This window comes from Cyclopterus lumpus, chromosome 4 (assembly GCF_009769545.1).
Source record: "Cyclopterus lumpus isolate fCycLum1 chromosome 4, fCycLum1.pri, whole genome shotgun sequence".
Classification (NCBI taxonomy): Eukaryota; Metazoa; Chordata; class Actinopteri; order Perciformes; family Cyclopteridae; genus Cyclopterus; species Cyclopterus lumpus.
In genome coordinates this window covers 24,835,568-24,849,758 of record NC_046969.1, presented here as the reverse complement: position 1 = coordinate 24,849,758, position 14,191 = coordinate 24,835,568, and the positions used below count along the sequence as shown (strand labels likewise).

General features: G+C 39.3%; 2 protein-coding genes across 4 annotated transcripts; one reads left to right on the top strand and one right to left on the bottom strand.

Annotated features, from left to right (window-relative positions):
* Positions 1-2,652: 2,652 nt before the first annotated feature.
* Positions 2,653-7,297, top strand: plekhb2 (pleckstrin homology domain containing, family B (evectins) member 2). Of its 3 annotated transcripts, none has more exons than XM_034530490.1 (8): positions 2,653-2,937; positions 4,089-4,131; positions 4,259-4,411; positions 4,511-4,613; positions 4,883-4,922; positions 5,163-5,249; positions 5,611-5,785; positions 5,891-6,390. In XM_034530490.1, the coding sequence occupies exons 2-8, from the start codon at positions 4,095-4,097 to the stop codon at positions 6,025-6,027; spliced, it is 732 nt and encodes a 243-aa protein (XP_034386381.1). In that variant the 5' UTR covers positions 2,653-2,937; positions 4,089-4,094; the 3' UTR covers positions 6,028-6,390. The 3 variants fall into 3 exon arrangements, with proteins under 3 accessions (XP_034386381.1, XP_034386383.1, XP_034386382.1); XM_034530492.1 differs by having other exon boundaries at positions 2,656-2,937; positions 5,671-5,785; positions 5,891-7,293; XM_034530491.1 differs by having other exon boundaries at positions 2,694-2,937; positions 5,668-5,785; positions 5,891-7,297.
* LOC117729449 (vacuolar protein sorting-associated protein 4B-like) lies at positions 7,106-13,845 on the bottom strand. The gene is made up of 11 exons (XM_034530488.1): positions 13,639-13,845; positions 12,667-12,778; positions 12,433-12,577; positions 11,639-11,697; positions 10,665-10,784; positions 10,394-10,550; positions 10,162-10,310; positions 9,969-10,050; positions 9,219-9,438; positions 8,393-8,533; positions 7,106-8,304 (listed from the first exon to the last, which is right to left on the bottom strand). The coding sequence occupies exons 1-11, from the start codon at positions 13,657-13,659 to the stop codon at positions 8,203-8,205; spliced, it is 1,308 nt and encodes a 435-aa protein (XP_034386379.1). The 5' UTR covers positions 13,660-13,845; the 3' UTR covers positions 7,106-8,202.
* Positions 13,846-14,191: the final 346 nt, after the last annotated feature.

Sequence of the window (14,191 nt, the reverse complement as noted above, 5' to 3'; positions counted from 1 at the left end):
TTTGACTGTATATCTCATAATTAGGACTTACCATTGGGACGTATTTATTCCCTTGACTCAGTTCAATAACTCCCTCAGTGTGAAAACATTTGTTTTACTGGAAACAGATAAAAACAACGGCTGCTCGCTGCATTGACAACCATGTATGATTTGATGTAAAATTATAACTTTTTTATCTCATCATTTTGAATTTGTATCTCATAATTATTACTTTTGATCTCGTAAATTATGACTTGTTATCTCACAATTTAAACTTTTTATTTAAAAATCTTTACTTTTGATCTCACAAGTATGACTTTGTATCTCATAATTTAGACTTTGTATCTCATAATTATGACTTTGTATCTCATAGTTATGACTTGTTATCTCATAATTATGACTTGTTATCTCATAGTTATGACTTGTTATCTCATAATTATGACTTTATCTGACAATTTCGACTTTGTATCTCATAGTTATGACTTGTTATCTCATAATTATGACTTGTTATCTCATAATTATGACTTTATCTGACAATTTCGACTTTGTAGCTCAGAATTATGACTTGTTATCTCATCATCTTTTTATCTGATAATTAATCATTATGACTTTATTTCATAATTATGACTTTGTAGCTCATAATGTCGACTTGTATCTCATAGTTATGACTTGTTATCTCATAATTATGACTTTGTATCTCATAATTATGATTTGTTATCTCATAATGTCGACTTGTATCTCATAATTATGACTTTGTATCTCATAGTTATGACTTGTTATCTCATAATTATGACTTGTTATCTCATAGTTATGACTTGTTATCTCATAATTATGACTTGTTATCTCATAGTTATAACTTGTTATCTCATAATTATGACTTGTTATCTCATAGTTATGACTTGTTATCTCATAATTATGACTTGTTATCTCATAGTTATGACTTGTTATCTCATAATTATGACTTTATCTGACAATTTCGACTTTGTAGCTCAGAATTATGACTTGTTATCTCATCATTTTTTTATCTGATAATTAATTATTATGACTTTATTTCATAATTATGACTTTGTAGCTCATAATGTCGACTTGTATCTCATAGTTATGACTTGTTATCTCATAATTATGACTTGTTATCTCACAGTTATGACTTGTTATCTCATAATTATGACTTGTTATCTCATAGTTATGACTTGTTATCTCATAATTATGACTTTGTATCTCATAATTTTCACTTTAGCTCATAATTATGACTTGTTATCTCATCATCTTTTTATCTGATAATTAAGACTTTTTATCGTATTATGACTTTATTTCATAATTATGACTTGTAGCTCATAATGTCGACTTGTATCTCATAGTTATGATTTGTTATCTCATAATTATGACTTTGTATCTCATAATTTAGACTTTGTATCTCATAATTATGATTTGTTATCTCATAATGTCGACTTGTATCTCATAGTTATGATTTGTTATCTCATAATTATGACTTTGTATCTCATAATTTAGACTTTGTATCTCATAGTGTCGACATGTATCTCATAATTATGACTTGTTATCTCATAATTATGACTTATCTCATAAGTATGATTTGTTATCTCATAATGTCGACTTTGTATCTCATAATGTCGACTTTGTAACTCATAATTTAGACTTGTTATCTCATAGTTATGACTTGTTATCTCATAGTTATGACTTATCTCATAAGTATGATTTGTTATCTCATAATGTCGACTTTGTATCTCATAATGTCGACTTTGTATCTCATAATTATGACTTTGTATCTCATAGTTATGACTTGTTATCTCATAGTTATGACTTGTTATCTCATAGTTATGACTTATCTCATAAGTATGATTTGTTATCTCATAATGTCGACTTTGTATCTCATAATGTCGACTTTGTATCTCATAATTATGACTTTGTATCTCATAGTTATGACTTGTTATCTCATAACGTCGACTTTGTATCTCATAATGTCGACTTTGTATCTCATAATTATGACTTGTTATCTCATAGTTATGACTTGTTATCTCACAGTTATGACTTGTTATCTCATAATGTCGACTTTGTATCTCATAATGTCGACTTTGTATCTCATAATTATGACTTGTTATCTCATAATTATGACTTGTTATCTCATAGTTATGACTTGTTATCTCATAATTATGACTTATCTCACAGTTATGACTTGTTATCTCATGTCGACTTTGTATCTCATAATTATGACTTGTTATCTCATAGTTATGACTTGTTATCTCATAATGTCGACTTTGTATCTCATAATTTAGACTTTGTATCTCATAGTTATGACTTGTTATCTCATAGTTATGACTTGTTATCTCATAATTATGACTTGTTATCTCACAGTTATGACTTGTTATCTCATAATTATGACTTGTTATCTCACAGTTATGACTTGTTATCTCATAATTATGACTTGTTATCTCACAGTTATGACTTGTTATCTCATAATTATGACTTGTTATCTCACAGTTATGACTTGTTATCTCATGTCGACTTTGTATCTCATAATTATGACTTTGTATCTCATAGTTATGACTTGTTATCTCATAACGTCGACTTGAATATATCCATCATGTCGATTTCAACACATCGCCCCGCCCACCAGCATGAGACGAACGAGCGCGCCCTTGCCGAGTTCGCGCGCACGTCCCAACGCTGCCTGCTGACAGGTCACGTCATCCAAAACAAACGCCCCCCCCCCCCCCCCCCGGGCGGGGCTTAAGGGCAACTAGCGAGGGGCAAGTAGCGGCTCTCCCGGCCGCGTCCAATCGGGTTTACCGGTCCAGCTTCTTTCTTGACTCCGAGGAGGGGCGTCGTCTACTTTTTTGTTGACTTCTTCCATCTCACTTCCGGGTTTCTGCTGCCTCCTTCGCGAAAGCCGTCCATCTTTTATTTATTTATTTTCCTTCAGAAAACACGCACCCAAATCAAGTAAGTATCCCATAAACGACACTCCGCCTTCGCACACGCACGCGTTGTGTTTTAAAGCTAGCTCAGCGGCGAGCGGCGTGAACTAGTGCGGCGGATCGGAACCCCACGTCACGCACGAGACTTTCGGTTAAGCTAGTTGGCTAACCTAGACAACAAAAACTCGCCGAGCTAAAGTGGCCTGTTGCTTGGAGACACCAGCCGTTACCGTTAGGCCAGCTAGGTGCCATGACAACCACGATATCTGAGCGACTCGTCATTTGATTGTCCTGGTAGTTAAATACAGTTCGTATTAAATAATAATATTCAATAATAATTCAAAAGTAATAATATATAATAATAATACAATAAATAAATAATAATATAATAATAATAAAGAAGAAGAATATAATAATAATACATAATAATATAAGACACAATAATATAACAATATAGTAATAGTCACTACCATATGGTGGTAAACGTGTCACGCCTGGTAATGACATAAGCTCATTATGAATTATATATAAGCATAGAAATAACCTGAAATAAATAATAGGAGCGACATAAACATAAATTAGTTGTAGAATAGAAACTATACAAGATCCTTTACAATAATAAAGTTCTGATGCAGTGTGGGATAAGAGACATGGTATAAGGTGTAGTAGTATTGTAGTATAGTGTAACATAGTATATAGTAGAACATAGTGTAAGATATGACATATGTAGTATAGTGCATTATTTAATCAAATATCAAATATAATATGGTATCATATTGTATTTTATTATTATTTAGTTTATCTAACACAACATATGTATAATAAACATACATTTGACGTACAGTACATGAAATGTGATGCATTATACATAGATATGCGACCATGTGACCAATAATACAAACAACGTAGACATTACAGACAATAATCGTTCTGAAATACTGTTCACGAGGTACAGTCACAGGGTGCGTATGGTATTTACACAAGAGCTGGTTGTTTGATAAGCTAATAATTACTATAATTAGTTCTCAAAATAAAAATGATTGCATTGCATCGTATACTATATAACAATAACATATCAACAGTATGACGAGGTATATAATCAGTTCATTACTGACAGTTACTGACCGACGTGTATATGTCTACATATACATATATAAATCTATATTATTGTTTCAGGTTAACATGGCTATGGTAAAGAGCGGTTGGCTCCATCGACAAAGTGAGTACCCAGTTTAACAATTTATGGATAACAAGCAATACTCATCATAGAGCAGTTTAAAGATGCTGTGACACTACGCGATACGCTTTATGAATGAACTCCCACTGCATTATATTTCCATCCAAAGGCACCATACTGCGCCGGTGGAAGAGGAACTGGTTTGACTTGTGGGCCGACGGCCGCCTCGTGTTCTACAACGACCAACAGCGGAGCAACATGGAGGACGACCTCCACATGAGGGTCGACTGCATCAACATCCGCAGCTCCGCCGCATGTCAAGGTGGCCGTCGTCGTCGTCTGTCAACAACAACAACAACAGCGTTTGTTCATATTTAATATCTGAAACGTTTTCACCTCCCTCTTTGTATCTTCCCCTCAGAGCTGAACCCGCCGGAGGGGAAGATGCGCGATTCCTTTCTCCAGATCGTGTGCCGGGACGGCCGCGTCATCAGCCTGTGTGCAGAGAGTGCGGATGACGCTCTGTAAGACGAGTCTTTATTATCACTTCGATGCATTAGTTTGGCCACTCCCCCCTTTTTTAAATGTTTAGCTAAGACGTTACTCTACATTTATCTATTGCACTTCTGTGCGTCCCGGGAGAGCGATGCTCCTCCTCCGTGTGTTCCCTGAGCCGGAGGACGTCGTCCGTGTGCAGATTGCAACGCCCCGCTGAGGCCGATTTGTGATTTTTGGGGGCGCTGCTAAATAAATGTGATTGAATTGAATCCTTAGTTTCCACTCTGTGCTGCAGGGTGTGGACCATGGCGCTTCAGGAGGCCAGGATTAATGCGGTGAGGTTTTAATGTTTTGATTTGTTACCAAAATAAGAGCAGGAAGTTGTTGTAAAAACAACAACAACAACCTGTCTATGTTTATCTGTCTTATTAATGAATGAGCTGTGACTTAAACTGTTAGAAAAAAAATGATTTCCGTGATCCAAAACGGGCGTAGAACACGAAACTGGCTTTGTGAACTCATATTTTGAATTCTCGACTGCGAAGTGTGATGTTATTTTTTGTCCTTTTTTTTAGGCGGTTCCTGCACCTCAGATCGGCTTTGCACAGGAAGTGAGGCCGTCGGCTCCTCCCGTCTACTCAGAATACGCTCCCCCGCCTCAGGTAAAAGGAATAAACGGTGTGAATGTGCAGCGTATTCCTCACGTTTGTACGATATCTTACGAACGTGTTACACCTCAGTTCGCAGACGCTTTTCCTACGGAAGTCCAGCAACAGGCGACAATCTTCCGCTCGTTACCTTTTCAAAATAAACTTCCATTTTTCGCAGGAAACAACTCTGTTAGATTTAGGCAACAACAAATCAGACTCGGTGAGGAAAAGATGGTTTGGCTTGAAATAACTACGGAAGTTACGTGACAAATAAATCAACGTTTACCTGAATTACATACGCCCCATCTCCTGGTGTATCCATGAAGAGCTCCACTCAACAGTCCCATTAACACTGCATCGATTGTCTCCTCAGTCACATGAAGGGCCCACAGAGGATCAACAGTGGCTCTTTGTCTTGTCGTTGTTCCAGCAGGTCTTCGCTCCGGGTCCGTACGGAGAGTACGTCGCACCTCCACCGCACGCCGCGCAGATCGTGTACTCTCCCGACGGGCAGCCGTACGCCGTGGCTTATCCGTATCAGTACCACGGTGAGACCGCACGTCTCTCGGGGGCGAGCCCAGTTTAGCAAAATACCAAAGGAAACTGAAACGAGACACCGTGTGTGTGTCTGTGTGTGTGTGTTTTGTCTCTAGGCGGGTACGGCGCTCCCGGAGTGAACCAGACCGTTATTCGGGAACGCCAGTGGGAAGACGGAGGCGACGTGGCTTTGGGGATGATCGCCGGAGCGGCGACCGGTCTGGCGATCGGCTCCCTCTTCGCCGTCTTCTAGTGTCTTAATTAACGTACATCTAGTAAGCGCACCCCCCCTGTGTGTGTGTATATATATATATATATATATACACACACACACATAGTAAATACTGTCAGCACTTTCTCATATGCCCCGTGTGGCAGTTTCCTACTCGCTATGTAATGTCTGAATATGAATGTTATTTAACCAAAAAAATACACAACAATTACTCCCAAAAAGGTACAGTGTGACGCATCTAGGGTGAGAAATGGAATATAATATTATCAAGTGTGTCTGCGTTAGCTCAGGATGAGCCGTTTATGCATTTACGCAAGTTGTGCCCACAGAAGTTCTCCCACACGCTTTGCAATTGGTTGCATTCTGCAACCTCGCCACTAGATGGCGGTAGAAACCTTCACGCTGGACCGACTGCAATTCTCTCTGCCGATTTAAAAGAATTATGATTCACTGCATAAACGAAAAGTGTTTTGGAGCTTGCGACCGGTGCATCTCTTCTATTTATAGAGTTATTTAAATAACAGGAAAGACACTTCTCTGTTTATGTTTATTTCAGGTCCTCCATTGTGTTTGTCTCTGATTCATGGAGCACATTTGTCCTTAATTATTTGCAGAATTACCGGTAACAGGTAATTAATAGGTGCACTTCTGTTTTCCTTTGTGTTTTCCCCTCTCTGTACTCGACCTTTACTTTGTTTGACATGTCTTACTCGTCTGTTTTAAGTTGTGAATATATGCTCACACACACACACACGGAAACACTGGATGTGCTTTGAAGTGAAAAGGGACGTCACTCCTAACTCGTATGTGCATGCACTATTTATTGGTCATGTTTTCATTGGCAGCTGTATATACATATATACTTTTCTTGTTTGTTTGTTTTCTTTGATATTTTGGTTTTCATTTCAGTAGGTTTGTGGCAGTATGCACAAACACAAATCAGGTCTTTTTCACTCCAAATGACTTGAACTTTCACTCCGATTTCTTTCCATTTTTCATTAATTGTATGGAGTTCATTAAAAGCAACTCCAACATGTTTGTTCTGCTCTTCAAAGAAACCACATATCTTTTATTAATGACTCACTCACTCACCACGAGATGCTTTAAGAGTTATTTAATTGAAGCAAATGATCAGCTTTGTGCAAGCAGCGTAATGTCATTTTTATATATTTCTCCTATCAAATGTACCAAGTAACTTACGATCTACCCTGCATTTAGAATACAAAAATACATATGATAGTTAACTAACAGATGTATTTTCAACAATTAAAAATATATGTTCACAAAAGTAATAAAGACTCGTGTTGTTTCTTTGTTTATTTTAACCCTGAGACGTTGTCGCGTAGGATGCAGTCATCGTGCATCAAATCCCAACAAGTTTTATTTATGTAACCAGGAAGTGACCTTTAACCCCCAAAAGAAACCCACTGAGCGCATATATATATATATATATATATATATATATATAAAAATTATATATATAATATATAATAGATATTATATATAATAAAGATATTATATATATATATATAAAATATATATAAAGTAATTCACATCACTCAGGAACCGACCACAAGGGTCTGAAAGTTTAAGTGCAGATGATTTACGCATAGACGGCATTTACAAATGCTTTAGAAAAAAAAAAAAAGTACAACATTTAATATAATTTATGAACTCACTAGAAACCCAGAAGGCCCATTTAGAGCTGGTGATGATAACTTTGCGTACAGAGAAACTAAAACAACCAGTAAAAGGTTATTCACATGTTCAAAAGAAAGTCCGTATTCATAAATTTGACAGTATAAATATATAAAAAGCCGACCGTGAAACTGTGTTCAGTGCAACAAAAAGACGATATTAAGAAGGCACGTAGTGTTGAAACTATGCATTGACCCACTGCGGCGGGACCGCCCATTGAGTGATGGTGGTCGCCTTTGTTTTTTGAGACGCGCCAAATAAAACGTACAAAAAGTGAAGATGTAAACACGACGGATCGATAATTTAGTGATGAATAGTGCAGTTGATCGATTAGTTTGGGGAGAAAAAAGATTTTGATCATTGATTAATCGTTTTTGGTCATTTCTCCAATAAAAACAAGTGCTTTGTCTTAAAGCGGAAGTCTAATTTTTACATTTTCCCCATTTTTGACACAGAAACTTAACTGACGCTCGCAGCGAAGAGGAGAAGCGTCTGCATTTAGCCTTCTTGACCAAAGTCCTCCGTGAACTTCTTCAGCTTATCCAGGTCCTGGTCGTTCACCGTGGGCTTGGTGCTCGCGAGTGACCTCAGCATGTCGGGCTGCGGGAGAGAGAAACAACCACAGAGGTGAGCGGCGGCCATCGACCCTTCACCTCCGACCCCGAAAACGCTCTCCTTCTCTCCTCACCATGGACACCACCGGCTCCAGGAGCTTCTCCCCGGGAACCTCCATCCACGTCATCTGGATGGCGTTGGGATCGCCCGGCGAACACGGGGTGAGGAGGTCGTCCACCACCACGTCGGGGTTGTTCCACGATGACCCGCGGACCTTTTTTTTAGGGGGCGGAATGAATAATGTATATTTAGCGTGGGACCATTAGTGGACTCTCTCGTTATTGGTACTTAAAAGAGCGAATGCAGCTTTAACACATGAAGCATAGACTTCTATACAACCAGAGGAGTCGCCCCCCTGGTGGTCAGGAGAGAGAGTGCAGCTTTAACACATGAAGCATAGACTTCTGTACAACCAGAGGAGTCGCCCCCTGGTGGTCAGTAGAGAGAATGCAGCTTTAACACATGAAGCATAGACTTCTATACAACCAGAGGAGTCGCCCCCTGGTGGTCAGGAGAGAGAATGCAGCTTTAACACATGAAGCATAGACGTCTATACAACCAGAGGAGTCGCCCCCTGGTGGTCAGTAGAGAGAATGCAGCTTTAACACATGAAGCATAGACTTCTATACAACCAGAGGAGTCGCCCCCTGGTGGTCAGGAGAGAGAATGCAGCTTTAAGACATGAAGCATAGACTTCTATACAACCAGAGGAGTCGCCCCCTGGTGGTCAGGAGAGAGAATGCAGCTTTAAGACATGAAGCATAGACTTCTATACAACCAGAGGAGTCGCCCCCTGGTGGTCAGTAGAGAGAATGCAGCTTTAAGACATGAAGCATAGACTTCTATACAAGTGTTCCAACAACAAGCAGGATAACCAAGTGTTGTTGTTTTTTTTTTACCTTTTTGAAGTGAGTGGAGGACTGGACCTTCCTGACGGGCTGCATGAGGGCGTCCCTCACGATGACGCTGACGTCCGCCCCAGAGTAGCCCCCCGTCTTTTGGCCCAAGGTGACGAAGTCCGCGTCCGTCAGGCTGCTGGGGGTGGAGCCCAGATGCAGCTTGAACATGAAGGAGCGGGCGTGCGCCTCGGGCAGCGGGATGTAGATCCTCTTTTCAAACCTGAGAGAAACAACAACAAAAAAATGAATAAAATCAGCCTTCACGAAGCATTCAACCTCTTATACCCTCAACTAGTTTGAGACCTTCGAGCTCTTTCCACCTCATCCCAGTTTCACTAGAACACTTTCAGCATGACGCCCAGGTGGGAGCTAAGCTAACCCTCCCACTACCCAGCATGCTCCAGGCTGCCCGATGCCCGGCGGCAGATAAATAAGACGGATAAAAAGCAGCGGGAGGTCGGCGACTGTTGAGACCACTTCTTCACAGAAGTCCTGGATCCATCGTGGTCCAGGACTTCAGCAGGACAGGGATCAGGACTCTGTCAGAGCTGACGGACAAATGTTCTTAATGTCGTGTTTTCTTTTTTTGCTGCCGTTTACATTCCTCATGATGCAATTAAATCAAAATATGAATGAAAAAGGGATTTTCCTTGTGAAATCCTTTAATTCATGAAATAGTCAGGCACCAAAAGAGGTGAAATTCATCACTTTTAGAGCCGATTATGATTTACAATATAATTTAAATAATACCTTCTCCGGATGGCAGAGTCCAGCGTCCACGGTATGTTCGTGGCTCCGAGCACCAGGACGCCCTCGTTGTTGTTTCCGACGCCTGAAAAAAAAAAAAAAAAAAAGATGGAGGAGGTAAATCAATATTTCTTCCCCTCACAAACAAAAATAGCAATCCCACCCCCCCCCCCCCCCCCCGCCCTCGCTCGCTCACCTTGCATCTGGACGAGGAACTCCGTCTTGATTCTGCGCGCCGCCTCGCTCTCGTTCTCGCTCCTGGAGCCGCAGAGGGAGTCGATCTCGTCGATGAAAATGATGGACGGCCTGTGCTCCCGGGCCAAAGTGAACAGGCTCTTCACCAACCTGGAGAGAGACGGGAAGAGCAGCGGTCAGCAGGTTCAAACCTCACGTTAAATTTAAAAAAAGGAACCGTCCGGGTGCCTCACTTTTCACTCTCGCCCAACCACTTGGACACGAGGTCGGAGGAGGAGATGGAGAAGAAGGTGGAGTTGCCGGCCTCCGTGGCCACCGCCTTCGCCAGGTAGGACTTCCCGGTCCCCGGGGGGCCGAACAGCAGGATCCCCCTCCAGGGAGTTCGCTTTCCTGCACAAATAAAGACGCCCGCGGTTTATCGAACGCATCCTCGTTTTTAAAAAGGGAGGTTTTTTTAAAACCCGAACGGTTGTTGTTGTTGTTGTTGTTGTTTTTTCGGGGTACCTTGGAACAGATGAGGGAATTTGATGGGCAGGATCACGGCTTCTTTTAAGGCTTCTTTGGCGCCCTCCAGTCCGGCGACATCGTCCCACTTGATGTTGGGCTTTTCCATGACGATAGCGCCTGGAAGGGAGAGAAGAAGGTTTTAAAGAAAGCGTCACGAGGCGTCGTATTCATATAGATACTTTGTATATTTCTCCGATCAAATGTAGCAATTAACTTACCCTGCATTTAGAATACAAAAATATATATATTGTGCATCAAAGTTTTATTTATGTAACCAGGAAGTGACCTTTAACCCCCAAAAGAAACCCACTGAGCATATATTATATATATTTATTATATATATTTATTATATATACATAAACAGATACTTTGTCTGCAGTCTCGCGGGATACAAAACACGCCTGTGACCTCCGGGGTCAACGTACTTATTTTAACCCTCAAAAAAGTGTTTTTTGGCCTCTCGTCCACACACACACACACACACACACACACACACACACACACACACACACACACACACACACACACACACACACACACACACACACACACACACACACACACACACACACACACACACACACACACACACACACACACACACACACACACACACACACACACACACACACACACACACACACACACACACACACACACACACACACACACACACACAAAGAGAACTAGTTCCCACTCGGCTAAATAACGAAGCTAACTGCTAACTGCTAACAGCTAACGGAGGTTGCATTGAGTGTTGCAAGGTAAGTTATGACTTCATTATGATGCGTTCAAATGTCAAAACTCAGCTTTTGACAAGAGACTGGAGGCTCGTCATCGGGGGTTGATAATAAAATTCTCAAAGAAATGAATGCAAACGTATAAACGTATAAATGTAATAAATGTAATAAATGTTTGTGTCGAAGAACGAAGTTTCTTTCTCTCGACTTCTAAACGTCTCGTCTGCTCACCTGAGAGTTGATTTTCAAACTTCTTTTTCTCGGCGTCGTCTCCGTCACCACTTTCATCCCTGGAATCAAATGACACTTTATTAAACAATGATTTTAATATTCTTAATGAATAAATAAATAATAATAAATAAATAAATGATTAATAAATACATCGGGTATTATTTATAGGTGTTCATTTGGTGCACATTATTCCACTGAAATACTTTAAGTTAGGAACGAGAAATGCAGCAAAGACTGAGGAAGATGAGATAATAATAATAAATAAGACTGCTAGGAAGTAAACAAGGATGTAAACAATGCAGGTTTCAAAATTTTCAGAACATTGTTTTTTGCTAAACGTTTCACGAGGAAGAAAATTAATTCATCATGTTTTTCTTAAACCTCAAAGACACTCAAACAACGGTGTTGTTGAGGTTTAAAGGTCCTTAAAGTAAAAAAAAAAAAAAGTCTTCCTAAACTGTTGCACGTTTAATAAAGAAATCTCACGTCGTGTAAATTATGTTTACAGACCGACACTTTGATTTTTTTCTTTGTTTTTCGCTAACGTCATTAACTCATTATCCCCGTTTATGACACCCACATAATTAATTAAGTTCTGTCTTTTATTCATTAAGAATTTTCACAACAAATAGAACAATGAAAACGCATCCAAAAACACAAAACCCATATAAAAATAAATGCGCAAAGAGCGCAAAAAATAAATTAAATAAAACTCAAACACCTGCCCCAGAACGTTGGGTCCATTTTGCCTGTAACGATATATAAATACGTTATATAAATACAACATAAAATACCCTTTGTCGTCAGACTCTTTGACCGGTTTGGCCGGAGGAGCGTTCTCCTTCTTCTTCAAATACTCCTTCAGCTGCTCCGCTCGGTCCAGGTAGTCCAGGCACTTCGCTCGGATGCTCTGCGCCGCTCGCTCGCCCTGAGCCTCGTCTGCAACACAGGAAGTCAACTCAGACGACGGGAAACAATAAAACACGGACGTCAGAACGAGTGGAAAGAACGTGGGTCCGGCTCCTCACACTTGACCACGTGAAGGAAGTATTGAACCGCATTCTGGTAACACCGGAGCGCCTCTTCGTAGTTCTTGGCTTTGTCCTCCGCCGCAGCTTTGCTGGCGAGATCGATAGCTTTCTGCGAAACAAAGACATAATAATGATAATAATGCATTTTTATTTATAAAGCATTCATTCAAAAATAATCTCAAGAGTGCTACGGAGACAGTAGATGGTTTAAAAACGAACTATAATAGAAAATAAAATAGCAAGTAGTTACTTATGTGTTTATTAATTCATAATAATTACTTTCAGACACGCGCTTTGGAGTTAAAGAACGATAATACGAACTTTGCGGCAGGTTTTTCTATTTGGTAATAATGCTGTTGTAAATAAAAAACTATCCAGTTAACAAATGATTTAATAACTAATAATAAATCCATCAGTTGCAACTCATAAAGTTGTGATATGGGTGAGTACTGAAAGGGCAATCTCTAATTATTTTTGATTAATTAAAAGAAAATGACCAATACAACCTAGTAAAAATATTACAAGTGCAACTTATATATTGATTTTAAATCCTACTTAAGGAAAAGGTACAGAAATATTATCAGCAACAAATTTAAATATATACAAATATTTGTAGAATATAAAATTATAATAATAATAATTAAAAAATGAATTGCAAGTAAAATAAGGACACATTATAGTATATTAGGTAGTTCAAACTTTCTTTTAAAATAAAAGTTTAAAGAGGAAATGATGGAAAAGGGATGCCCCCCCCAACCTGGCAACCCAAAATGTCTCCACCCCCCCACTTGAAGCCGATTACTAAAATTATTAATTAAATGACAATAAAGACATTAAGTATTACTTCGAACCACTGGCACCGAGTTAGTTCATCTTTATGTTTTAAATACACCGAGTTGTACACGTCGCTGCTCTAAAAGCGGCTTGACGTCAGTCTTACGTAAGCAGGTAGAAAGTTAAGTCACTCACCTGTAAATTACCTCCCGACATTTAGCTTCTGGTACGTCGGTCAAACTTGAGCTTGAGATAAAACTGTAAACACGTTTCCTTGTTGTTGTTGTTGTTGTCTGCTAATTAGGTTTCATTATCAAAATAAACAAACAACTTCAGACGCAAAAAACAAACTCGTCTCTCTTCTTCCGCATTGAAGAGGCGACTGTCACTTCCGCGTCGGTCACGTGACCAGTGTTGTTGTCCCCAAGCGGCTGTTGTGAGCTCAGTAAAAGTCGCACATGAAATCAAATATAATCTTTGATATGTTCTACCTGGACGTGAATATTCTTATTATATATATTTTTTTACTTTGCAGGAATTAAAAAAAAAAATTTAAATAAAAAGTACATTTAATAAATTCTAGAACAATAAAAGTGAGTTACAGGTGTTCTGAAAATACTGGCCTCTAGTGAATATAACTAAATCATGCTTCAGCTAAATATATATATATATATATGTTTTATTATTATACTCATCAGGACGGCTGCGATTTTTCAAAATAAAATCCCTAATCCTCACACATGAAATA